Genomic DNA, 26238 nt, shown 5'->3' on the forward strand with positions numbered 1-26238 from the left:
TTAACCAATATAACCATTTTCACGTGACAACTTATCTGACAAAATCTTTTCTTATATCTGTCAAATACCAATATAGTAAATAAACGACAATACACACTCACATGATCTGTAATATCTTGTTTGTCAATTTTTTTTTCCATGTAAGTATTTTCTTTTCATTTATCAAAATATCATTAATAAATATTACTAAATGACACATTGTTAGCACGTTATTCTTGATCACGCAACTGTCAGTTTTATCTCGTGTGACTTCCTCGACAAAACTTGTTCATCTGCATTAACCAATATAACCATTTTCACGTGACAACTTATCTGACATAATCTTTTCTTATATCTGTCAAATATCAGTACAATAAATAAACGACAAATACACACTCACATGATCTGTAATATCTTGTCTGTCAATACATATTTTTTTCATGTAAATATTTTCTTTTCATCTATCAAATTATCATTAATAAATATTACTAAACGACACATTGTCAACACATTATTCTTGATCACGTAACTACCAGTTTTATCTCGTGTGACTTCCTCGACAAAATTTGTTCATTTGCATTAACCAATATAACCATTTTCACGTGACAACTTATCAGACATAATTTTTTCTTATATCTGTCATATACGAGTGCAGTAAATAAATGACAATACACACTCACATGTTATGTAATATCCTCTCTGTCAATATATATATTTTTTCATGTAAATATTTTTTTTTCATCTATCAAAATATCATTAATAAATATTACTAAATGACACATTGTCAGCACGTTATTCTTGATCACGTAACTACCCGTTTTATCTCGTGTGACTTCCTCGACAAAATTTGTTCATCTGCATTAACCAATACAACCATTTTCACGTGACAACATACTTATCTGACATAATCTTTTCTTATATCTCTCAAATACCAGTACAGTAAATAAACGACAAATACACACTCACATGATCTGTAATATCTTGTCTGTCAATATATATTTTTTTCATGTAAATATTTTCTTTTCATCTATCAAATTATTATTAATAAATATTACTAAACGACACATTGTCAGCACGTTATTCTTGATCACGTAACTACCCGTTTTATCTCGTGACTTCCTCGACAAATTTTGTTCATCTGCATTAACCAATACAACCATTTTCACGTGACAACTTATCTAACATAATCTTTTCTTATATCTGTCAAATATCAGTACAGTAAATAAACGACAAATACACACTCACATGATCTGTACTATCCTGTCTGTCAATATATATTTTTTTCATGTAATTTTTTTTTTCATTTGTCAAAATATCATTAATAAATATATAATACATAATATCATTGAATTTTTTTTAGGCAAAATTACAATATTTTTTTCTGCATTTTAGTTCTATGATATTTTCTTTTTATAAAATAGATATTATTATTAAATATTTTGATTGAAAAAAACAAGAAAATAGTAACAAAGGAGTATATTAGTGTTGCGCCCACAAGCCCAATACCCAGTTGTAATAAAATCACAGTGGGCAAAGCATAGGCGAAAGGGTTTTTTTCCTTTTTAACGTTAAAGAGGGCTTCTTCTTTCTCCTGAAGCTCACTGTCTCTCTCTCTCTTTACAAATACAAATGCGTATCTACAATTTCTCTTGTACATAGTGAATCACAAAAAAAATGTTCTTTTGATCGTGTTAGGTTTTGGTACTGCGTGTATGTTGTAGAGTGTTGAAAACATGGCTACCACCGTTCAGGCGATCCGTTATCCAGTTGCAACCACCGGTGCCGGAAATATCGATGCTCTCAATAGAGTTCTTGCTGACTTATGCTCAAGAGGCAATCCTAAGGTTCTTTGATTTCTTCTCTTTCTTTCAATTTTTATTTTTGTTGAAAATTGTGGAGTTGGAGCAGTAAAGGGAATCTTGATGTTGTTCTTTAGTCATTTGTTGAATTGGTGAGGAAGTGGAACAAGACATGATTTTGATTGTCTTAGGAATTGAGGACTGTTCAAGATTTTAGTTCTTGGTACATCTTGAGTTGTTTTCTTGATTTTTTTTTTTTGATAAAAAGTTCTTTTCTTGATTTTTTCTTTCTCAATTTAACAGGAAGTCTTGGATAAAGAGTTCTTTTCTTTATTTTGGTGCTGTGCTGTTACATTTGTTGAATTGGTGAGGAAGTGGAACCAGACATGATTTTGATTTTCTTAGGACCGAGGGAAATTAATGAAGTACATAAGACTGTTTAAGATTTTAGTTTTTGGTATATCTTGAGTTCTTTTCTTGATTATTTTTTTGATAAAGAGTTCTTTTCTTGATTAAAAAGAGATTGAAATAGAAAGAAAGCAGAATGATACACTTTTCTTTTGGGCACATTTATTTTTACTGAATTGTGTGGAAGAAGACCAGCAGATATACTCCTAAAGTCTTTCTTCTGTTTCAGCCGTAGAAGGAAAGCCAGGTGGATCGGAGGATGGCTATTTTTATCTAACACATCTTTTATTATTATTGTGGGTTTATATATGTTTTTTAAAATCCAGTTTGGTATCACGACACGACATAGAAATGACTGATCACTGTTTTGTATACAAGATTCCTGTTATATGCTTCCTGTTAATTATGCTTATTTACTTTCCCCTCCATCAATCAAGAGAGATGGGTAGGTCCGGTTTTAAATTTATATCAATCATGTTAGTGAACTTTTTGGTTTGAATAATTATGTGAATACCAAGTTTTGTTTTTGTGTGTTTTCATTCACTTTTCCTGATTTATTTTTCTATTGAAGGGTTAGCAGAGCAGCCTTTTGACGTGGGTTTCTGTCTTAATCATATAGCATTCTGTTTTTGCCGAATGTTGCTGTTTTTGCTGTTTGAGTGTGAATGCTATTGGATGCTCTCTCTCTGCCTCTTTCCATTCTTCCCAGTTCCCTCTTCCAAAGTTCTGTTTTAAATACTTGAGTTACTTTTTAACCATGCCAGAAATCTTATTTTATTCTCTCTGGTAGGATGGGGCTGCATTGACTTTGAGGCGGCTTGTAGAGGAAGAAGCTCGTGATCTTAGTGGAGAAGCTTTTGCTCGTTTTATGGATCATCTATATGAACGCATTACCACATTTCTTGATAGTAATGAAGTTTCTGAAAACCTGGGAGCATTGAGGGCTATTGACGAGCTAATAGATGTCACCATCAGCGAAAATGCATCAAAAGTGGCAAAATTCTCCAATTACATGCGCGTTGCTTTTGAAACAAAGCGTGATCCTGAAATCTTGGTCCTTGCTAGTAAAGTTCTTGGTCACCTAGCTAGATCTGGTGGTGCAATGACTGCAGATGAAGTGGAACGTCAGGTGTGTAACATTGTGATACTTCAGAGACTTGATTGTCTGACATCAGGATCTCAATTCTGTTGTATTTGCAGGTAAAAGTTGCATTAGAATGGCTCCGTGGTGAAAGAATTGAGTATCGTCGCTTTGCTGCTGTCTTAATATTGAAGGTATAATTAACATGTTTCTTCATGATTTGTTGTATAAGCGGAAACTTTAAAGCTGGGTTTTATTTCTTTCATCCTTATGTGATGAGAAAACTTTGAGTTAAACCATAGATGCTATAAGACTTGACTGCTAGAATTTGTCAAAACTGAATACAAAATATTTGCTATTATTAGAATTGTATCCTAAAGGTTAACTAGTGTTTTTTTCTTCTTCTATTATTACCGAATGAAGAGTGAAATAGTTCATACCATAGAAATGTGGTTGTCATTCTTATATTATTTTAAATAAACATCTTTATGTTGTAGCTTGTCAACAACATTTCCTTATATAAATGCTAAACACATATTGTAGCATCCATGTAAGTAAACAATAGACAAATAATGTTGATCAATTGGGGAGGTAATCATGTCAATATTCAAATATATATGTACTTTGCTGAAGAGTAGGTTATTTAAATGAAATTCTGTTTTAATCAGTAACTGAAAGTATTTCTAGCCAAATATTTTTCTGCTACTTTCAATTTAAAAAAATAAATATTTTTCTACTACTTTAGAGATTTTTAATCTGTCTAGTAATATAGTTACTGAAGAAGTCATTATTTCTACATAATTCAATCATATCCAACTGTTAAATAGAAACAGAAGACCACCCATTAATTCTCAAGTGTCTAATCGGTAGTTAGGAGTTTCTTAATAGTCCAGGCCTCCCCAAATTCTCTGTCTTTATTTGTTGGTAGGTAAGGTAATTTATTAACAATACGAACTAAGTACGTCAAGCATGTGTCATTCACATGATTTGCATTTTTCATGTTTCCCTAAAAGATTAAGCAAAAACATACATCTATATTTCAGCCTAACTGATCCCCCCCCAACAATTCTCAGGTCTCCCCCCTATCATCCACTACATAGCATATTGAATTCCAATTCCATATATGAGCTATGTACTTGCTGATGCTGTCCCTGTTTCAATCTCTATCTTTAAAATTTAGGAAATGGCAGAAAATGCTTCAACCGTCTTCAATGTTCACGTGCCGGAGTTTGTGGATGCTATTTGGGTTGCTCTGAGGGATCCGACGTTGGCTGTCCGGGAGAAGGCTGTTGAGGCATTGCGTGCCTGCCTTCGTGTTATTGAAAAGCGTGAGACACGATGGCGTGTTCAGTGGTATATGCCTACTTCTCTCTCCTCCCTTGTAGTTTTTCAGAAAATTTCATCAAGTCACAAATTTCTTGATCCAAGGCATCTACTCTTAAATTGGCGGTTCCAACAGGTATTATCGAATGTTTGAGGCTACCCAAGATGGATTGGGGAGAAATGCGCCTGTTCATAGTATACATGGATCTCTTCTCGCAGTCGGGGAGCTGCTAAGGTTTGCTATCAAATTGCATCACATTATTTATTTCATTGTAGGAAAATATTTCACATCTCTTGTGCTGTGTTAAATTGCTGTGATCTGCTGAATGTCTGAGAAACTGGATACTATCTCCCGTTTTGGCTAGAGATTTTGAAGTTGTGATTTTTGGACATGCATTTTGCTTGAAAAAAATTGAAGTTTTGTAAATGGAAGTCCCTAAAACGCAGAACTTTAAATTTTTTTGAAAATAATTTTTCCAAATTTAGACCAAATCTATGGGTGAATGCTAGCTTAAAATCTCTGGTTATATCATGAGGACTTAAGTACCATAAGGCTGACGAAATTACATGTGTGTTTTGGGTGAAAATGTCTACTACCTATAATGAGGGAAAGAACTCCCGGATACAAACCATATACCAAAAGGTGTCTACTACCTACTTGTTCTTATTAGCAATTGAATCTAGAATGCATTTGTGATCTATAGATTGATTATATCTGTGGGGCTACCTGGGGGTTTCAGTCATTTATAGAAGATATTTCTTTTTGGCATTGACTGGTATCTCTTTTATCAGTTTTCGTTAGTTGATGGTGTATATTGACAGCATCCTCTGTTGAGCTTGGATTATGTGGTCAAATTTTTAAAGATATTGTCTTGTTACGTTGTTGCAAATACTATTCGTACTTCTAGCAATTTCAGTATGGTGGGACGTGGGTATAATGCCCTTCAGAACAGGCGCGGGTTAGTGTTCTTCCTTTCAGTACTATGAAAGGCCGTAAACTTGTCCACCATGACTAGTTTCAAAAGTCTACTTATCAGAAATAAAAAGAAGGAATAAGTTTAAAGAATTTATAGAACTTCAAAGTAACTGGAGTGTCTTTTCTCTTTAGAGTTTGTGTTACTTCTTAGCTATTGGTACTCTTAATCTTGAAAGATCCTGGGTACAGTAGTTAACATGAGATATTAGATGTATGTCCCAACTGATTAAGTAGGCGATTGGATATACATTTGATTGGAACTTTAAAAATAAGTCTTTGAAGTTGATGTTGTATTTGGACATGTATCTCACTTGCAAAAAGTTGAAGTTCAATGAGTTGAAAAAAACATTCACTAATTTCAAACTTGAAAAACTCATCTTTAAAAACTAACCAAAAAATCATTCCAATGCATAACCAAACAATGTTTTGAAAATACTTTTGGGAAAAGGTAAAAACTTTCTAAGTCAAAAAGATTCTAGGATAGTTGTTGGTTTGTGACGGAGCAGTTTGCTTGTCTCTGAGGTGCTAGTGGGGTGAAGGGAAGGTTCATAGGTGATGGATGGCTGCATGAAGAGGGCGGTGATCGAGGTACCTCTGCTAGCTATTGGAGGACAGTTTTTCTTTGCTGTATAGCCATGTATGTAGTTATGCTAATATGTTCCATGACTACTCTAGTTTCACACGTTTATGTGTTTTTTGTTTTTGTCTCCTTCACAAAGAATAATGTAATATGCTCACATCACATGCTATGGGAATTGGACCCACTATTATCTCTGCTTGTGATATGATAAGAGCTAGTTTATCATCAAAAATGTGCAGGAACACAGGGGAGTTCATGATGTCAAGATACAGGGAGGTTGCTGAAATTGTTCTAAGATACCTGGAGCACCGAGATCGCCTAGTTCGCCTCAGCATAACTTCTTTACTTCCTCGAATCGCCCATTTCCTGCGTGATCGATTTGTGACTAACTATTTAACGGTTTGTGACTTTTAACTTCATTTTAGTGATTTAATCTGCTTTTACTAACTGGAAAATTTAGATGAATGAGAATTGCATCTTCAATGTTGACTACTGTAACCTCAAGTTTGTTGATTTTACTTCTACAGATATGCATGAATCATATACTTCATGTCCTTAAAATACCTGCAGAACGTGCCAGTGGGTTCATTGCTCTGGGGGAGATGGCAGGTGCTCTGGATGGTGAACTCATCAACTATTTGCCGACAATAACCTCTCACTTGCGTGATGCGGTATGTTATATATGTCATTGCAGATGTACTGTTTTTTGTTGTTGATAAAGGTAATGTTGTATTCCTCAACATTAAGGCTATGCTAGCAACCTTTAAAAGATGTGCCCAAAAATTAAACAAGGAAGAGTAAAAACAGAAGAAGGAAAAGCTAAATACTCATAAAAGCACCTATAAAATCTACTCACCGTTCATCTACTACTACACCTCAGAACAGGATTGGTAATATCCTCAAAACGTGTATTGTTTCTTTTTCCAAATTAACCACCATATAAATGATGGTATTATCTTCCAACTTATCTAGTCTTTCTTCCACCCTAGAAGGAATGGGGAACACAGACATTACATAAGTTGGTAAAGAATCCAGGACCGAGTTGATTAGAGTGATCCTGCCAGGCTGTCACCAAGATATATATACTGAGCTTTCCAATTGGCTAGTTTCATCTATGTCTTTTCCACAATCCCTTCCCAAATTTCCAACTCTCTATGACTATTACTCAGTGGCATGCCTAGATAAGTAGTTGGGAAATTCTCAATTCTGCACCCTAGACTGTTGGCCAAACTCTATATTTGTGGTACTTTCTTTACTGGGAAAATACTACTCTTTCACCCGTTGATAGCTAGACCAGAAACAACCTAAAAGACTACTAACACCACTCTGATGTAGCTAAGTTGTCCTGCCTTAGCCTCACAGAATATAACAGTATCATCTGCATACAACAAGTGACGTATCTGTAATTCCTCCCTTGAGTGATTGCCTATTCTGAAATCTCTGACCCAATTGTTCTGATTAGCCAGCCGGTCAATTTTTAGAGTCCCTATAGATTTTATACTTTTGCTAACCAAGCCTAGATGTAGCTTGTAATTTTAACCTTCATGTTTTTTCCTTTGGAATCAATACAAATGTTACCTTATAAAGAAAAGGTTATAGATACCTTTCCAAGTATTTTGAGTCCAACTTCTGACATCGTTGCCAGTGGGGATCTCGTCGCATCACGGAAAGCTGCCTACCAGGCTTCTTCTCAGAGGATCTTTGTCACGATAATTTCTTTTGCTGTTCAATCTGTTTTGTTAGGATGTTCAAGTGCTGCCCATTTGTTCTTGTGTATCACATCTTTGTAACTCCCCTCATCTCTTTCTCCCCAGTTACACTTATCCTTTGTTGTAATTGAATTTTGTTTCTCCAGTAGCTTATTAAGAAAATTTTCAATTTTCTTTTAGTCTCTCCCAAGCTTCAGTAAATGCGTTTTCTGGAAGAATGATGACCAATTTGTATTCTTCAGTAACTGCAAAGATTGAAATAAATATGCAATATTTATTTTGATGACTATAAATATTGCATATTTATTTCGATCATTGCAGTTGCTGAAGAATCCAAATCGGTCATCATTCTTTTAGAAAACGCAATATTTATTGAATTTTAAAGAGCAATAAATGTATGTGGATGGATCTGATGCCTCCTTTAATCTTCCGCACAACCACACCAGAGGTCCTCTGCTTAAGGTCATCCTTCTCATATAAGACTGACACTCTCCACCCATTAATACCAGATTCCAGATGTTGATTTGGTTTCTGTTAGGTCATAGGCCCCCCGTAATCTGAAATAGATTCTATTCTCCTTCCGGCAAGATATATAAGAGGAAGATTTACAGGATAAGAAGAAAAGGTGATTCCGATGAAGTGAGTTTACCGGAATTGGAGTAGGGTACAAGAAGGTAAGAAAGCAAAATTTTTCCGATGTATACAGTCTCCAGAGTTCTTTGATATTTGAATTTTGGATGTTATTTTTGTATCCTCAAATTCTACTATACGATCAAAAGTAAGGTCTCATTTATTTGCACTTAATGAAGGTCTTAGTCTTAATCTCATGAAGTCTTTTGTTTTCAATGCCTGAATCCTAATCATTAAGTGCATTTGTTTTTCTTATTTTACAACCACTTAATGGGTCTGTATGATTAATGTCATTAAGAACAAAGATGACAGACTCCATCTACTTTCACCCACCACCCACAACCACCGTTTCAACCTAGTTGCCATCATCATTCACCACTGTTAGCTATCGATATCACTCCACTTCTAATTATTAGTCGCCACCTCCATCTATGGTTAATTACTACTACCAACCACTATACCATATGATACTACCCACAACCACCATTATCAGTCAACACTATCCCAAATTGACACACAATCACCATCGTTAATCATTACCACCATCAATTGCCATATACAAATTTTAAAATATTTTATTGATATAATATTAGATCAATTTAGTATCTTATTTGAATATTGTATTTATTATTTTTTGTACATTCAAATGTTGAAAAAAAAACCGTCTTATCGATTTAACATTCTAACATTCTGATCTTAATGTAATATCTTAATATTCAGGTGTGTATTCAGATCTCTAAATCTTAATATACATCTTAATATTCGGATGCGCATTCAGATTCAGACATCTTAATCTTAATGAAACAAATGAGGTCGGCTAGAATCATAGGTTTAAATAAACTAAGTGGATAACTTAAGCAGTCTGCTTATAAGGCAAAGCTTCCATTCCTCCGGACTTCTTGATCTTGCAGATGTACTTGCGGTACTGTTTCCAGTTCTTTTATTGGGAAGTTATCTTTTCTGTGTTCATTATATAAAAAGAAGTTATAAATAACTGAAAGGTTCTCTCTGAGTTGGAGCAGAATTTTCACGAACTGGTGCTTGTGTAGTGTTGCTCAAGGGTAACATATGTATTTTCTGTGTCGCAGCATTCCACATTTGTGTTGTAGGTTCTTTCTGTAACATGTATATGCGTGAAGCAATAACCCTGACAGGTGAAATGTGTTTCTCTCAGATTGCTCCCCGTAGAGGCAGACCCTCACTTGAGGCTCTTGCATGTGTTGGAAATATTGCTAAAGCAATGGGACCAACCATGGAGCCTCATGTTCGTGGTCTCTTGGATCCTATGTTTTCTGCTGGGCTTTCCGTAACACTGGTGGATTCGTTGGAGTTACTAACTGAAAGGTTCTCCCTGAGTTTGACTAGAACTTTCATGAACTGGTTCTTTTGTGTGGTGTTGCTCAAGTGTAACATGTGTATTTTCTGTTTCAGCATTCCACCTTTGTTGCCGACCATTCAGAATCGGCTGCTTGAATGTATATCAGCAATCCTTTCAAGATCTCATCATGCAATGTCAAGACAATCAGCTGCTTTGAGTCGAGGGCATCTTGCTACAGTTACCCCCCAAGTTCCAGAACTGAGTGGTTCTGCGTTAGTACAACTTGCTTTGCAAACTCTTGCTCGTTTTAATTTCAAGGTTTGCCGTCTATATTTTTGTGCACTTTATTTCCTTTCTTGACAGTTTAGTTTGATAGTGGATTTGGGGTAACAGGGCCATGATCTTCTTGAGTTTGCAAGGGAGTCTGTTGTTGTATATTTAGAAGATGAGGATGGAGCTACACGGAAGGATGCTGCGCTGTGTTGCTGCAAACTAATAGCAAATTCTTTTTTGGCGATGTCTTCTACCCAGTTTAGTCCTAGTAGAATCAATCGCGCTAGTGGAAAGCGACGTCGACTTGTTGAAGAGGTTTGCTTCTGAAAAGTTTCTCTTGGTATTATATATTTCACTGGTTTATCAATTAGTAATTATCTGATTACTCAAATATGTGCCTGTAAAGAGCACCCTTGTCCTAATATCTGTATAAGGATGTATAATTCAGTTTTAGCCTTTTAGGAGTGGCACAGTAATACAATTTCTATATTAATCTCTCAGACGGTTTATCCTCTTGAAGAGGTTGCAGGTATCCCTGTTTTGTTTTTCACCGACACACCAAGAAAATATTTTGTTGGTGCATTGATTTTTGGATGCATGCTATAGAGATTAAGCTTTTAGTTGTTGGACTGGGTCCCAAGTTTAGCATATGTTGCTTACTCTTGTCATCCCACAAATTATCCTACTTTCTTTTCATTGGTCGACCAAGTCTCAAGTTTGCGAAGTTACCAGTTTCAAAAAAAAGTCCCAAGTTTGCACTTGTTAAATACTTCCTCCATTCCGAAAAATCTCCTGAATTGTTTTAATTGGTCAGTAGTATTTGTATAGTATGTTGTAAACCATTTTATTACTCTTTTGTCTCTTTCTTGATCCCATTACTGGATCAAGCATTTTCCAGTGTCATATGCTTATATTCTTTTTCATAATTTGTAACATATTTCTGTTACCTTCTCAAAAACCAAAGCAATTTTTTTTTTGGTTACATGTGATTTCAATTTACATTACACTCTTTACTTTGTCACAATAGGATTACAATGTGGTTTAGGCAAGGGGAATTGACAGTAATCTGTTGGTACTCCTTTCTTTTTTTGCACTTTCTTACTGAACTGGTCGAGTGATTTAAAAAGGATCTTCAAGGGTTGGCTTTTCAGGAAACAAGAAGAAGAAACTAGATAGCTTTGTGCATCAAATGCCAAGGCTTTTTCTTTGATTAGCCTAGAATCTTGGTTTAGTACTAAACCTTTGAGAGAAATTAGTTCAATAGATTAAATTGAGTCCTTTTGAGACTAATATAATCTCCAAAAGTCCTCTATATCTATAATTCAATTCAGAGTAGTTGACTGTGAAGTCTGAGATATGTGGGCATGTGCTTTGTGGTGGAGTCTCAAGTTCCTGGATTGTACCATTTTATTTCTCTCTTTATGATGTATTTTTGTAGCGTAACTTATTAGTTCGCTGTACGTGTTTGTGGTCTCATATTTAATGTGGCCAAGAGTGTGGTGATGAGAGTTGAAACTAAAAATTTCCAGCAATATTGGTATGGCCAAAACTTCTATTATCAACTGGCCATTGAGGTCATTTCACTAGGTAATCTTATATCCTTAGTGATTAAAAATCTTGTCGCAGAAATAAATCTCCAGAAAACTGTCATCAAAACTTAGCAGCTTCTCATGCTAAGGTGTCTTTTCCACTTGGTTGATAAGTACTTCTTGACATTATGAATATGAAGGTTTTTGTTTCTGGGTTTTACATGGTGATTATGATTCCTTTTTAACTGAATTACTTTTCTACAGATTGTTCAAAAACTTCTCATTGCCGCTGTTGCTGATGCTGATGTTACTGTTCGGCATTCTATATTTTCCTCTCTTTATGCGGATGGAGGATTCGATGAGTTTCTGGCTCAGGCTGATAGTTTGACAGCTATATTTGCCACTTTAAATGACGAGGTACTTAATTCACGTGCTTTTGTAGTTATTCATGACGATCTCTTCAATGTGTTGTAAATGTCTACTTTGATGATGCTAGTGTTATATGTCTCAGTACATGTATAAAACAATCTAGATCCTTGTTCAGTTCCCAAAATAGAAAAAAGATTAAAATGCCAGAGTGGAGAGAAAATTCACTTTCTCATGGTCATTTAATTTATTTATTTGGAGAAAGCAAGGGGAGTAACATCCATGGTCTTAAGAACTTATGGATAAACTAGTACGCGGTCTTATAAACTCGGCCATTCATTTTGCAACCGTTGTTAATATTGCAAGCTTTCGCAGTCAAAATCTTCCATGTTTTCTTTCCAGAAGAATCCTATATGTTTGCTCTCTTCTTTCTTTTGAACTTTATGTAGTTGAATAGGAAGTATTCTAGTGGTGTACTTTCCTTTAGACATTTTTTGTTAGAAGATGGATTTTATATAGGAAACATATAAAATGCATATTTTTGCTACTTGAGGAAAGTGAATATTTTTTTTGTTCCTTGGGTTTTAGCAATGAGAAGAATGTCAACAAAGTTGACTGAATGAGCTAACTGAAGGCCTTGTTTGGAAGTCATTGTAGAAGTGCGGACTATAGAGCAACTAAAGTCCTTGTTTGAATTAGATCTTCATTTAGATATCTGAATTGCTTGCATCCTCTTCTAGTCTCATTTTACATTCTTTTGTAAGAAAGAACTAAACTTGTTGTGCATATATAATCTCTAGAGTGCTTCTTGACTCCCTTGTTAGTTTTGTCTATTAAATTGTTATGTTTGTAGGCATGGTAAAAATTTGGTATTATTACCTTTAGTTAAATATTGTGTGACAAACATCTTAGGGAGGGGAGTATAAAGTGAGAGAGAGCAACAATGACTATCCTTATCTGTACAGAAGATCTGGCACTATTTGTATAGAACCATATTATTGTGTAGGTTCTCTATTTTATGTTGTTATACTTATTGTATACGGGAGATTTTCTATATTTAATGAAATTACTTTACTTCATAAAAAAAGAAAAAGGAAAAAGGAGAGTGAGATGAGAGCAAACAACCCTAAATCTTAAGCCCTATATTGTTCCTTTTTGAAAAAAGAATAAGGAGAGAGTAAAGTAACATAATTTTAACTGGTGGAGATGAAAGGTTTCCATTTAATGAGAAGGGGTCACGTCGATTAATTAAATTTTTTGGAGTATAAATGGGCATTGTGTATGTGCAAATTTCAAGGAGTAGTTTTGCACCCAAAGGTGTGGCTAAGCGGTCAATGAAGTAGGTGAAAACCTTGGACATCATGGACTTGCAAGACAAAAAATGCTACAAGGTGATTTTCTCCCATCTGCCCTAGGGGTTGGTGGTCAGAGTTATCCAGAACTTGTGTTGATGGGAGGTATCAGGTACCCTGTAACCTGGTGGAATGTTCAAGGTGCGAGCAAGCTGGCCATAACACCTCTGTTATCAAAATATTCTCAAGGAGTAGTTTTTGGCTAAGAAGCATAAACATAGAGATTGTACACAAGAGGAAAATATTCTAATAACCTAACTTCTAAAACTGCGAAAAAGTCCAGCCTGTTTATTTTTTGAATATCTGATTCTTTTTTTAAGTGTTGATGCAGCAAAATGTGTACTTTTATGTGTTTTTATTAGGAGTTAGGACATGTACTGCCTTGTCTCCTTCTCCTTAAACCATGTGTTCTTACTATGCTTATGTTTTTTATTTATATTTCCAGGATTTTGAAGTTCGTGAGTATGCAATTTCACTAGCTGGCAGATTATCTGAAAAGAATCCAGCATATGTTCTACCAGCACTTCGTCGCCATCTTATTCAGCTGTTAACTTACCTAGAACAAAGGTTTTCATATGGTCTTTGATAGTGGAAAGAGTCTACTTCCTTTTTGATCTGCTTGAAGCTTGTTATGTTTACATATCTTACCCTGTTAGCAGTGCAGACAATAAGTGTAAAGAAGAGAGTGCAAAGTTATTGGGTTGCTTGATTCGCAATTGTGAACGCTTAGTTCTTCCATACGTTACTCCTATACACAAGGTCCAGAATTTATACTTATATGTGCTGTGCCATTTTTCTTCCCTTTTGCTTTTGTTAATACCATTTATTTCAGGCTCTTGTTGCGAAACTTTGTGAGGGCACAGGGGTCAATGCAAATAGTGGCATTATTAGTGGAGTCCTAGTGACTGTTGGAGATCTCGCAAGAGTGGTATGTAGCCTCTTCATAATGATGATCACCCTAATCTCTCATGCAGCACTGTCTAGAGATGCTTAGTGTGTTTCTATTGTGTACTGTTTCTTCTCCTGGCTCCTTACAAATTTAATACTGTAAAATGCTCTTTTAAGTGATACTGTAAATGAAGTTATCGTAGAAAAAGAGGATTAGTTCTCCTCTGACAGGGGTGCGAACAGGTTAGGGGCAATACCAGAATTGATTTTGTAAATAAATTGACTTTCAATTCTTTGATAGGCGTGTTTCCTATTGGGGCAGATGTCCAGATAATTTTTCTCCCTGCATTTCTATCATCACATGGTAGTGATATAATTCAGATATTTCTTTAGATATATCCTATTCTCAATGTGGGCTTATTTATCCTAATCTTTTCTTATATAATCCCAATCACTGTGAGCTAAGATTTACATCTAATTGCATTTAACTTTGTTGGTATTTGACCTTTTTTTAATTGAGTCTGTTAGTTTTATTGTATTTGTTTTAGCTATCTAGTTGTTCTAGTTGGTGTGCAGAGATTACTATTTTAGTTATTATAATAGTTTCATTTGTTATTGGTATCTGTCTCGATTATTAAGTGAAAGCCTCCTATTTTAAGGTGCTTAACAGTTCTTTCATAAAAAAGATGGCCTTGCAGTTTTCAATTGGAAAAAACTGCTTCACAGTTCTTTTCCAGTTATTGTATGTGTTAGCTTAAGCTGTCTCAAGATTAACTTTTTTTGAAGACACGACATGATCCTCTGTTGTTAAATTCACCTTTATTTCTCCTTTTATTTTCTCAGCCTCTCTCACTTAGTAAAGAGTTCTAGGAACTGACTACTGCTGGATTAAGCTTGTTGTGTGGATAGGCTGTTTCCAATTTTCCTTGTTGTGACCTCTTTGTCACATTAGAGCTACTTGTACTCCAAATTGTCTCCATTTTCAATTGAAATATCAGTAAGGGGCTTAAGTCAACTTGCACCTGAGTCTATCGGTAACCCTGGTGTAATTAATGCCTGTAAATGATAATACCCTCCGTCCCTATTTGTTTGGCACTTTCTTTTTGACCTCCTTGAAAGATCGGTACTTCTATATATTTAGAAACTAGCTAATTTCTACATCTCCATTTGTCTATGACCTGACATGTATGTCCCACTACATTAAAAAAAATGTGTTGTGATGGGACTATCTGTACTCAATAAAAAAGGAAATTATTTGGTCAACGGAAAACTTTGGCATTAAAGCACAACTATCTTATGTATCAAAAACTATACCCGCTTCTTTTTTGAACCGTGCGTGTCGGCGTTCATTCAAACCGTGCCAAACAAATTGAAACAAATATAGTGTTTCTTGATCTTTATAGTTTGGTCTTTCCCGGTGATCTTTCATCTGCATCTTGGTGTCTTTTGTATGCCCTCTGTTTTTGTTATAGTCAAGAATTGTGTTGCAGCTTAAATAATATCAATGGAAGCTCATGTCACTCTAAATCCTTGCAGCTCTCTGTATCAGATATTTTGATTTTGCATTATAAGATCCAAGATGATCAGCTGTTGTCTTTATGCATCTGGATAGTTGAGAACCCTGATTCTCGTTTTTTGTCTCTCTTATACTTTCTTCAGGGCGGCTTTGCCATGCGACAGTATATTTCAGAACTTATGCCATTAATTGTTGAAGCTCTACTGGATGGGGCTGCTGTTACCAAACGTGAAGTGGCTGTTTCAACACTCGGTCAAGTTGTACAGAGTACAGGGTGAGTGGTTTGTTCAACCTTTGATTTCATCATTCCTTTGCAATCAGTCATTTACTTACTATTTGTTTGGTTCCTAGATAATCTACGATTGGGGATTATTTCTAATATTGTTTTGTTTGTGCGGCATACTTACTTTTTCTTTCCTTTGGACTGTGGTGTGCTATCTGTATTTTCAAATTTATTATTTTTGCTGGTATTCTTCACCATACTATTCATGGCTCCGGTGCACTAATTTAGCTTTAAATTATTCAAAATCTTGTTTGACAAATTTGTTGTTTGTAATGTTCGTAGATATGTAATTACTCCATACAATGAGTATCCTCAGTTGCTTGGTTTGCTCTTGAAACTGCTCAATGGTGAACTGGCTTGGTCAACAAGAAGAGAGGTTTTGAAGGTAACTGTAATCTTGTTGGTCCAATATATATGTTTTCTTTGGATTAGTCAGTACTTAAGTTCATTGAGGATGAATTTTGCAGGTTCTCGGCATCATGGGTGCTTTAGATCCCCATGTGCACAAGCGCAATCAGCAAAGCTTACCTGGATCCCATGGTGAAGTTACACGGGTGACTGGTGATCCTGGTCAACATATAAGATCAATGGATGAATTGCCTACGGATCTCTGGCCATCCTTTGCAACATCTGAGGATTATTATTCCACTGTGAGACTTAAACCTTCAACTTGTTGTTTCCTTTTATGGATTTCCTAACTGGCATCTACTCCTGCAGGTTGCTATCAACTCACTCATGCGGATTCTCAGGGATCCATCTCTGTCAAGTTACCACCAGAAAGTGGTTGGATCTCTTATGTTTATTTTCAAGGTGTGGAGACTCAGTTGGGCACCTCATTTCTCATTGTTTTATACCTGTTTCTTAAGCAGGACTCCATTATTATTATCCTGCTTTGCCTGTTTCTTCTTTTGACACTGATAGTCCTGGGACACTTATTTGTTTTTGTCTTCTGACTTTTGCATGTATAGTCAATGGGCCTCGGGTGTGTCCCTTATTTGCCTAAGGTTAGTCCACTATCTCACATAATGAGGATATATACGTGAATTGTTGCTCGCATTCCATTTTATAGCTTACTTTATCAATTTGGCTGGATGTTTATGTTTAAAAGTGTGAGTTCATCCTTCCCCTGGTGTTTCATCAAATGTGGTTCTTTAGCATGTCACAAACAGTTCACCTGGCTGTCCACGCCCGGCAAACCCTCCCATTTGCACCCTTTTTACAGAGCAAATGTAACAGAGAAAAAGAACCTGAGCTTAATAAAGATGTCAGATCTTTACTTTTTAACTTATAAAAGTAGGGGACAACCAACTAATGACACGGGGAAGTTGAAAACTTAAATAGAACATAGTGAATTTTATTGCTTGTAATTGGTATACCCTTCTTTTCCCAAACATTAGTTGTGGATGATTATATCAGAGATGCTTATTTATAATTGTATCTTTTATTTTTCTGTAGGTTTTGCCTGATCTCTTTCACATTGTACGCATATGTGAGGATGGTCTAAAGGAATTTATAACATGGAAACTTGGAACCTTGGTATCTATTGCACGACAGGTAATATTTCGTTTTAATTATATTGTCTGTCTTGTTGTTCAATTGGATTTGTTAATTTCTTAAGGTCTGTTAAATGATTTTTTTCTTTGTAGCACATCCGTAAATATCTGCCAGAGTTGCTCTCTCTGATATCAGAATTATGGTCATCGTTTAGCTTGCCTGTTGCTAACAGACCTGTCCACATTGCTCCTGTAAGAACAGTAGTAGTTTCAGTTGGTATTAATATACTGCACATATTTTTGGTGTAGGGCATTATAATCAGATGCTTTGGTTAATGATCTTACTGGTCTTTTTCTTTTGTTGTTTTAGATTCTGCATCTCGTTGAGCAACTTTGCTTGGCACTCAATGATGAATTCAGAAAGTATCTTCCTGATATACTTCCCTGTTGTATTCAAGTTCTTACTGATGCGGAGAGGTTTAATGACTACACATATGTTATTCCTATTCTCCACACCCTTGAAGTTTTTGGTGGTTAGTCTTCCTTGGTTGTTTCTGGTCCATGCCTTGGTTAGTATCACTTTGATGTTGATGGTAGTTGTCTCACCTTAATGTGCAGGGACATTAGATGAGCATATGCATCTTCTTTTTCCTGCACTTATTCGGTTGTTTAAAGTGGACGCTTCAGTAGAAGTAAGACGTGGTGCAATCAAAACTCTTACAAGATTGATACCTTGTGTGCAGGTTGGTGTAAAGGGACTAAGGGAGTACTTCTAAGTTTCATTGTTTCCATTTGATTGCTTGTTTTCCTAATTCCTTTTCCTTTTCTCTTCATTTCCATTTGCAGGTTACTGGACACATATCTTCGCTTGTGCATCACTTGAAGCTTGTCTTGGATGGGTTTGATTTTTCTCCCTCACAATAATATCACTGATAATATATGAAACTCATTTTCTTCGAATCAATAGATAACAAATGAAATGACAAAGATCTACTGTTTGTGGGTTTTGATGTTGACTCTAGTGAGTACACTCTCAGATATCAAATTCCGACCCATATGTATCTACACTCGCACACACTTATATAGAAGTGACTCTGAACTTTGATTTATTACTTTGGAGTGTATACTAATTGCAGCTTCTGATTCCTTTTACTGAAGGTCATCCAGTAATTTGACACAAATGGCTGGAAAATTGTGAAGCAAACATTAAAATTTAAATCATTTTATTAGTGTTCCAATTTCAGTCAATATTGCAAGAATTTTTCTCATGTCTGTCTAAACTTCATTTTGAATGCAATTCCTTTCCTTATGTCATGAACAATTGCCAGACGATTCTACTACTGCTGTTTTCCAAAACTCAGTTTTATCTTATTGTTTTTGACCTTATCCTTTCTGTTTTAATTCTAAAGGAGACTGAATTGTGAGTTTGTACTTGATAAAAGCTTTGTACTATGTGATTTCTGCAATATTTTCTTCAAGTTTGTGTTGATAAATTGTGAGTGCCCCCTTCCATTCACAGAAACAAAGAAGAGTTCAGGAAAGATGCTATTGATGCACTTTGTTGCCTAGCTCATGCTCTTGGAGAGGACTTCACCATTTTTATTCCTTCTATTCATAAGCTTATGGTTAAACATAGGCTGCAGGTCTGCATTGATTTTTGGGGTTCTCCCTGTCACTACTATAACATTATAAAGGCTTATAGTTATACTGCTGGGGAATTTGTTCTTGATACGATAATTTTTTAAATACAGCACAAGGAATTTGAAGAGATCCAGGGACGACTGGAAAAACGCGAGCCACTGATTTTTGGGAGCACCACAGCTCAGAGATTAAATCGGCGGCTGCCGGTTGAGGTCATCAGTGATCCTTTAAGTGATGGAGAGAGTGACCTCTATGAGGTTGGGACCGACATGCAGAAGCAGCTCAGAAACCATCAGGTAATTTTTTAATCTTCTTTTGTTTGTCACTGGGACTTAAGATTGTTGTACTTAATGGTAGGATGAAATCCTTTCTGACTACGTTCAAACTTTGAGCACTCTCATAAGTCATAACTATAATAGCACCTTCACCCAAAACAAAAGAAATAAACCCTCCCACCCCCCCAAAAAAAATAAAATAATCAAAAAGGTAACTAATGAATGATCTACCTTAGTGGAAGTGATCAAAATCTCTTTCCTTCACCTCCCTTCATGAAATCAAACAATAGTGCAAACATGTTTAATTCTCGCTCTTCATTGCACCTTTCTTTTTAAAACCAAGAAAACAGAATTTTAAATATGAAGGTCGGCCTGTACGTTGAGTTGTAGCAGGAATTATTGAATTTCTGTTTCCTTCTTTTATTTGAATAATTTTTCCGTTACTTTTCTTCAAATTTTGATGATGTTTAATTGGGAATACGGACTCTAAAATACATTTATGTAGGTCAATGATGGCAGATTGCGTACCGCCGGTGAGGCTTCTCAACGGAGTACTAAAGAGGATTGGGCAGAGTGGATGAGGCATTTCAGCATTGAACTTTTGAAAGAATCACCTAGTCCAGCATTAAGAACATGTGCAAGACTGGCACAACTACAGGTATTATCCTCTTCAACATCCTCTTCCTCATCAGATACCTTTATCTCAAAAAATAAATAAATAGAAAACCTCTTTTTCATTGTTCATAAGAAAAAAAAAAGAAGCTAAAAGACTTTTTAAAAAAGAGGAAGTTCCAGAAATATAGAAGTGCTTCTAGTTGTCTTTCTTTTTTCTAATGTTGAACTTTTGCAGCCTTTTGTTGGGCGGGAGCTGTTTGCTGCAGGTTTTGTTAGTTGCTGGTCACAACTTAATGAGGCTAGTCAAAGGCAGCTAGTACGGAGTTTAGAAATGGCGTTTTCTTCTCCAAATATCCCACCTGAAATTCTTGCTACACTTCTGAACTTGGTTAGTTTTTCCACATTCTTCAGTTTTGAAGATATTGACCCATTGATGTTCTCACGAAATGACGGTGTTAATGTGAAATTTGAGTTTAAAATAGAGGCATTTACATGTTCTTCATATATTCTAGGAGAATCAGCTTATGTATACAAGAAGATTGACTGTCCCCTTACATGTTCAGACTGCTTGAACAGAATAATTACCTTAACAAGATAGTCCCTCCGTTTTTCCTGTAATTGAGATGTTCCTAGAAAGAGTAGAAGTGGTCAGAGCTTTACAGCGCACACATTAAATCATAGTGGTAGTAGTAGGATCTCGTAGTCTTTGAGTTATGATGTTGTTTGTTTCAGGTTGGGTGCTGGGGGCAATATACTGTTTAACCATGTTTTTTTTTGTGGGGGGGGGGGGGGGATAGAGAATTATATGGAATCATCATCTGGATTGTACTGTGGTTTTGATGCATGTGATAAATTCTAGTTGTTTCCTTTTGCGGTGCTTAATGTTGATAGAGGGGTAGCCTAAGCTCTAAAAGTTGAGTTTGTTCCTAGAACTTGATATCTCGTGGGCCTCTTTTAGGGTTTTATAGGTTGAAAGTATGTTGATTGGTATCTGAGAGGAAATCTACTTGCAATTAAAGTTCATACTTTTTTAAAAAAATGTTGTAAAGGTCCGTGGAGGTTGTTTGGGCGAAGAGAGCGCTTGGTACAAAATACAGCTGCTATTGACATATTTTTTGGTTTATGACATTAGTTCCTCTAGGACAAGTATGAAGCTGTGTTTTGGGCATTTCAACGTGTGAAAGGGATAGTGGGAATAACTGATGTTCTAGTGAAGTGACTCAAGAGTGAAGACTAAGGGCTAAGGAGAGCTTCTACCATTCTAAAAAAGAGTTGAGACTAAGGAGAACAGATAGACCAAGGATGGAATTAACTAGCAATAAAGTGATCACCCAAAAAAGGATGATATCGAGTGGATGATTAGGTATGGGTGTAGTCAAATTAGAGGGAACTAACTGTTTCTGATTTTCTTTTTTATCAAAACTCTCATTTTCTTTACTTGGGTGATTGCCAATGTTTTTTTGGAAATGATTGGCTCAATAGATGAATGAGTTGCATAGTAACAGTAATCTGTCCTCTGTAAGCCGCAGTACTATAATTTTTATTTTAGTTTTGGCTGATTGTACTTTCCAGGCGGAGTTTATGGAACATGATGAGAGACCCCTTCCTATAGACATCCGTCTGCTGGGTGCTCTAGCGGAGAAGGTGAGTTTATTCACATATTGTGTAGTTGATTGATATATACCTTCTGCTGTTATTAGTTAAGTAGTATCCATAATGAGCTCTTCCTCTCAGTGTCGAGCATTTGCAAAGGCCCTACACTACAAGGAAATGGAATTTGAAGGCGCACTTTCAAATAGGAGGGATGCAAATCCTGTTGCTGTAGTTGAAGCTCTAATCCATATAAATAATCAATTACATCAATATGAGGTCTTGATTTCTTAGTTGTTTGTTGCAGCTTACATATGTTTCATACTGACTTCCTGGTGATTAAACTTAATCATGCTTGACATCTTCAGGCAGCTGTTGGAATATTAACATATGCTCAGCAGCATTTGGGGGTTCAGTTGAAGGAGTCATGGTACTGTTGATTGTTGCATTCTGTTGTACTGTTTTAATTGCAGCTCATTCTTTAGTTAGTTACTATATGCTGCACAAGCTTTAACGTGAAATGGTGGTCTCAAATGTATCTTCTCCTTCTGTCATTGCTATTTGTTGATTTTAAGGTATGAGAAGTTGCAACGCTGGGACGATGCTCTTAAAGCATACACTGCTAAGGCGTCACAAGCTTCGAGTCCACATCTTTGTTTGGATGCTACTCTAGGTTTGTATTATTGGAACAGTTACTGCATAATCTGGTCTATGAATTCTACTTGCAGAACTACTGAAGATATTTGATCCTAGTGATAGATCATATTCTAGATCCGAGTTTTCCTTCAAAGAGTAGTGACCTTCACTTTTGAGTTTCATTATATGAAAAAAGGAGTCAAGGAAATTGATTGACCCCTCTAACTACCTGATGTAATACTTTAACGGTTCCAAGTGGTAATTGAATTCATTCTTTCAGTGAAATTTGTTTCGTCACTTGTTCTTAAATTGCTTGGTGGCTTAAATAAATGCTAGTTGACCCGTGGAATTGGGTTGTGTTATGCATCTGGTCCATGTTGAAAAAGTGAATTTTATTCGTCTTGTATGCTCTTTATTCTGTTGATGATGATCTATATCCTTCTCTGTGTTTCCTTAAGGACGTATGCGATGCCTTGCTGCTCTAGCTCGGTGGGAGGAGCTTAACAATCTTTGTAAGGAATACTGGACGCCAGCTGAGCCAGCAGCTCGACTGGAAATGGCACCAATGGTTTGTCAACTTATATGTAATATCTGATAGCTTTTGTTATTTGGATAATCATAGTGAGTGCATGTTTTGGACTAGTTTAGGCTGCTAATGCTGCCTGGAACATGGGTGAGTGGGATCAGATGGCAGAATATGTTTCTCGGCTTGATGATGGTGATGAAACCAAACTCCGAGTCTTGGGAAATACTGCTTCCAGTGGTGATGGAAGTAGTAATGGCACCTTTTTTAGGGCCGTTCTTCTAGTTCGTCGAGGGAAGGTAGTCCGTCCATTTTTCACTCATTCATTTGTTTTGATGTTGTGACATGCTCTGCTCTAGTGTAATCTTTGTACTTGCACCCTTTCTTCCATCAGTACGACGAAGCACGTGAATATGTTGAAAGAGCAAGGAAATGTTTGGCAACCGAGCTTGCTGCACTGGTTTGTTTCTTCATCTCATTATCTCGTCATTTCCTCCCTTTTTATACTCATTTGATGACTTGTACAGGATTTTATAGCAAAATTCTTGACAAATTTCCGTTAATTCATCTAGGTTCTTGAGAGCTATGAACGTGCTTACAGCAACATGGTTCGCGTTCAACAGCTTTCTGAATTAGAAGAGGTGATATATATTTTTGGCCTTTTCTATTAAGTGATTCCTAATTGCTGTGATTTTTAATGATCTGAGAATTCATTTTCATCTCATTCTAATTAGGTCATTGAGTACTGTACTCTTCCTCCTATGGGAAACCCTGTTGCTGAAGGAAGAAGAGCCCTTGTTCGCAATATGTGGAATGAGCGCATAAAGGGTGCAAAAAGAAATGTCGAGGTAAATTTCAGAACTTCCCTCAGTGAGTGAGTTTCATATTGGTTGCCCAATCATTATTTTTTGATATTTTCAATCCGGAAATGCTTACATGAGAGCTTGGGTGACTAGTTATGGCCTTTGTATTTATTCTCAAACTCATGGTGTCTTACAAAAACTCCGTCTGTCTGGTCTTTTTCCTGTCTTTATGTGATTCCATGCTCTCTTTCTCTCTCACTCTGAGTTATAAGTTCTTATTCTTTTGGCAGATCATTTTTCTGAGCATTCTGCCTCTGTTATCTGCAACATATTCTTATTTTTTGCAGGTCTGGCAAGTACTTTTAGCTGTGAGGGCACTTGTATTGCCTCCTACAGAAGATATAGAAACATGGATCAAGTTTGCATCACTCTGCCGGAAAAATGGCAGAATTAGCCAAGCTAGATCTACGTTGATTAAACTCTTACAGGTCAGTAATTTACCCTGGGTTGTGGATAAAAAGCGTGTGTTGCCTTGTGTTATATCTTTTTTGTTATAGATCTACTTGTGAGACTGCATGTTTATGACTCCTTTTTATCCTACAGTTCGATCCTGAAACGACTCCTGCAACTGTGCGGTATCACGGCCCCCCTCAGGTGATGCTAGCATACTTAAAGTACCAATGGTCACTTGGCGAGGATCATAAGCGAAAGGAAGCCTTTGCTAGGTTGCAGGTATTGCACTTATAAAATTACAATCACATTGCGTATCACAAGAAGTAAATATCATGTTCATGCTTCTTCATGCACTGTCATTTAATTTTGATATTGAAGGACCTTGCTATGGACCTCTCGAGAACAGCTACTCTTCAACCAGTAATGCAGAATGCATTAGTTGCTTCTTCTGGTGCGCCACTTGTTGCTCGTATATACCTCAGACTCGGCACTTGGAAGTGGGCACTTTCTCCTGGTTTGGATGATGATTCTATACAAGGTAAAATGTGAAGACACTCCACTTCCCCTCTCTAAAGAAAAGATAATGAGGCTTTATACTTGATAGTGTGACAGCTTGATGATATCACTTCTAACTACTGTTTCTTGAATCATATTGACCTTGTCAGAAATTCTTAGTGCATTTAGAAATGCTACTCACTGTGCAACGAAGTGGGGAAAAGCATGGCATACTTGGGCACTTTTCAATACAGCAGTGATGTCTCATTACACTCTAAGAGGTTTTGCAAATATTGCTTCACAGTTTGTTGTTGCTGCCGTAACTGGTTATTTTCACTCTATAGCTTGCGGAGCACATGCTAAGGGTGTTGATGATAGTTTACAGGTTATATCTGAATCTACAGCTAATTTAATTCAGTTTATAAAAGACTACCTTGTGTGATGTTGAGGTGTCACTGGTTTGTCCTTGTTGCTTAATGTCTTTCTTATTGAGCTTACTGGTTGCTTAGCACTTCGTATCCTTGCAGTGACATGGTGTCCCTTTTCTTGCTGGCTTCTTGCTATATTTTAAGCTCATGTGTCTTTCAAACATGTTCCGCATACTCTACAAAAATATATTTTTCTATTCAATTCATTTTGCATCTGTGCACGTGTTTGTCAAGATGAAAACATTTGTTTATCTGATGAAACTCTATACTCCTAACTGAATTTATGTATGTGTTGAATTTAATTTTCAGCATTGTCATATTTGCCTGGTTATCCAGCAGCCCTGTTAGATTCACTAGTGATCACTATTGACTTCCATTACATTATTGATTTACTTTTATGGTTATGTTTCTGGGTTTCAGGATATTCTTCGTCTTCTTACTTTGTGGTTCAACCATGGAGCTACTTCTGAGGTCCAAATGGCATTACAGAAAGGATTCACACATGTTAACATCAACACATGGTTGGTTGTTTTACCTCAGATTATCGCACGGATACATTCAAATAACCATGCTGTCAGAGAACTGATACAGTCCTTGTTAGTGCGAATTGGACAGAGTCATCCACAGGTTTTTACTAGTCTTTTTCTTTTAATAAAAAATAAGAACCATGATTTTGCTATCTAGTCGTCACTGTTTTCCCTCGGCATTTCCTTCCCACCCTGTACTTTGTCCCTCTAAATTTCTCTTGTAACACCTAATTGCGAATGACTTGTGTTTCTATTTACTGTTATTGGGTTAATTTGTTTGACATCTGACCTCCTTATAAGCTAACATACTGATCATTCTTAAACTGTTAAATAGGAAGACCTGCTATGAAAGATTCATGGCTGAGCTGTCAGTCATTTTCTACAAATCTACAGTTAGTCAAGTACCTAACATTATCAGTTGTGTGAAACATGTGAAGAGTGCCTGGACATTCCGCTGTAATTTTATTTTTTTTGAAAATTATGAGCCTGTTCAGTTCATACCGCCAACCCTAATTAGTTTGGGATTGAGGAGGTGGTGTTGTCATCTTAGGCTAATGCAGTTCTATTCTCTTCAAGATAGTCACGTGTGTCGTTTCTTAGTCCCCTAGGGTAAGTTCATGTAATATGTAGCCAACTGCATTTTGACACTATTCATGAAGCTTTATAAGCGTAATCAAGACATATTATAAGTGGAAATGAATCTAAATAGAGGGGATGACATTCTCTTCCCATAAGGTTTCTATGTGTAA

At 36.2% G+C, this 26238-nt stretch overlaps 1 protein-coding gene across 2 annotated transcripts in view; it reads left to right on the forward strand.

Annotated features, from left to right (window-relative positions):
* The first annotated feature begins 1596 nt into the window (after positions 1-1596).
* LOC125816501 (serine/threonine-protein kinase TOR) overlaps positions 1597-26238 on the forward strand; it is a 34999-nt gene continuing 10357 nt past the window's right edge. The window contains exons 1-42 of one of the 2 annotated variants that reach the window (XM_049496112.1): positions 1597-1823; positions 2977-3315; positions 3387-3461; positions 4448-4620; positions 4727-4825; positions 6386-6545; positions 6674-6817; positions 9660-9829; positions 9917-10121; positions 10197-10391; positions 11870-12022; positions 13769-13890; positions 13980-14082; positions 14156-14251; positions 15871-16001; positions 16293-16395; positions 16478-16660; positions 16728-16820; positions 16979-17014; positions 17466-17564; positions 17657-17755; positions 17874-18036; positions 18122-18246; positions 18350-18402; positions 19023-19146; positions 19255-19440; positions 19925-20077; positions 20270-20422; positions 21607-21678; positions 21769-21903; positions 21993-22054; positions 22200-22297; positions 22719-22828; positions 22909-23082; positions 23178-23243; positions 23356-23424; positions 23518-23631; positions 23934-24074; positions 24190-24318; positions 24418-24577; positions 24705-24919; positions 25383-25589. In XM_049496112.1, the coding sequence (XP_049352069.1) occupies positions 1713-1823; positions 2977-3315; positions 3387-3461; positions 4448-4620; positions 4727-4825; positions 6386-6545; positions 6674-6817; positions 9660-9829; positions 9917-10121; positions 10197-10391; positions 11870-12022; positions 13769-13890; positions 13980-14082; positions 14156-14251; positions 15871-16001; positions 16293-16395; positions 16478-16660; positions 16728-16820; positions 16979-17014; positions 17466-17564; positions 17657-17755; positions 17874-18036; positions 18122-18246; positions 18350-18402; positions 19023-19146; positions 19255-19440; positions 19925-20077; positions 20270-20422; positions 21607-21678; positions 21769-21903; positions 21993-22054; positions 22200-22297; positions 22719-22828; positions 22909-23082; positions 23178-23243; positions 23356-23424; positions 23518-23631; positions 23934-24074; positions 24190-24318; positions 24418-24577; positions 24705-24919; positions 25383-25589 (5598 nt within the window). In that variant the 5' untranslated portion in view covers positions 1597-1712. The remainder of the gene's footprint in view (positions 1824-2976; positions 3316-3386; positions 3462-4447; positions 4621-4726; positions 4826-6385; positions 6546-6673; positions 6818-9659; positions 9830-9916; positions 10122-10196; positions 10392-11869; positions 12023-13768; positions 13891-13979; positions 14083-14155; positions 14252-15870; positions 16002-16292; positions 16396-16477; positions 16661-16727; positions 16821-16978; positions 17015-17465; positions 17565-17656; positions 17756-17873; positions 18037-18121; positions 18247-18349; positions 18403-19022; positions 19147-19254; positions 19441-19924; positions 20078-20269; positions 20423-21606; positions 21679-21768; positions 21904-21992; positions 22055-22199; positions 22298-22718; positions 22829-22908; positions 23083-23177; positions 23244-23355; positions 23425-23517; positions 23632-23933; positions 24075-24189; positions 24319-24417; positions 24578-24704; positions 24920-25382; positions 25590-26238) is intronic. The other variant, XM_049496113.1, reaches the window with a different exon arrangement.

This window comes from Solanum verrucosum, unplaced genomic scaffold, assembly GCF_900185275.1.
Source record: "Solanum verrucosum unplaced genomic scaffold, falcon-dt-bn FXZP01000261.1, whole genome shotgun sequence".
Classification (NCBI taxonomy): Eukaryota; Viridiplantae; Streptophyta; class Magnoliopsida; order Solanales; family Solanaceae; genus Solanum; species Solanum verrucosum.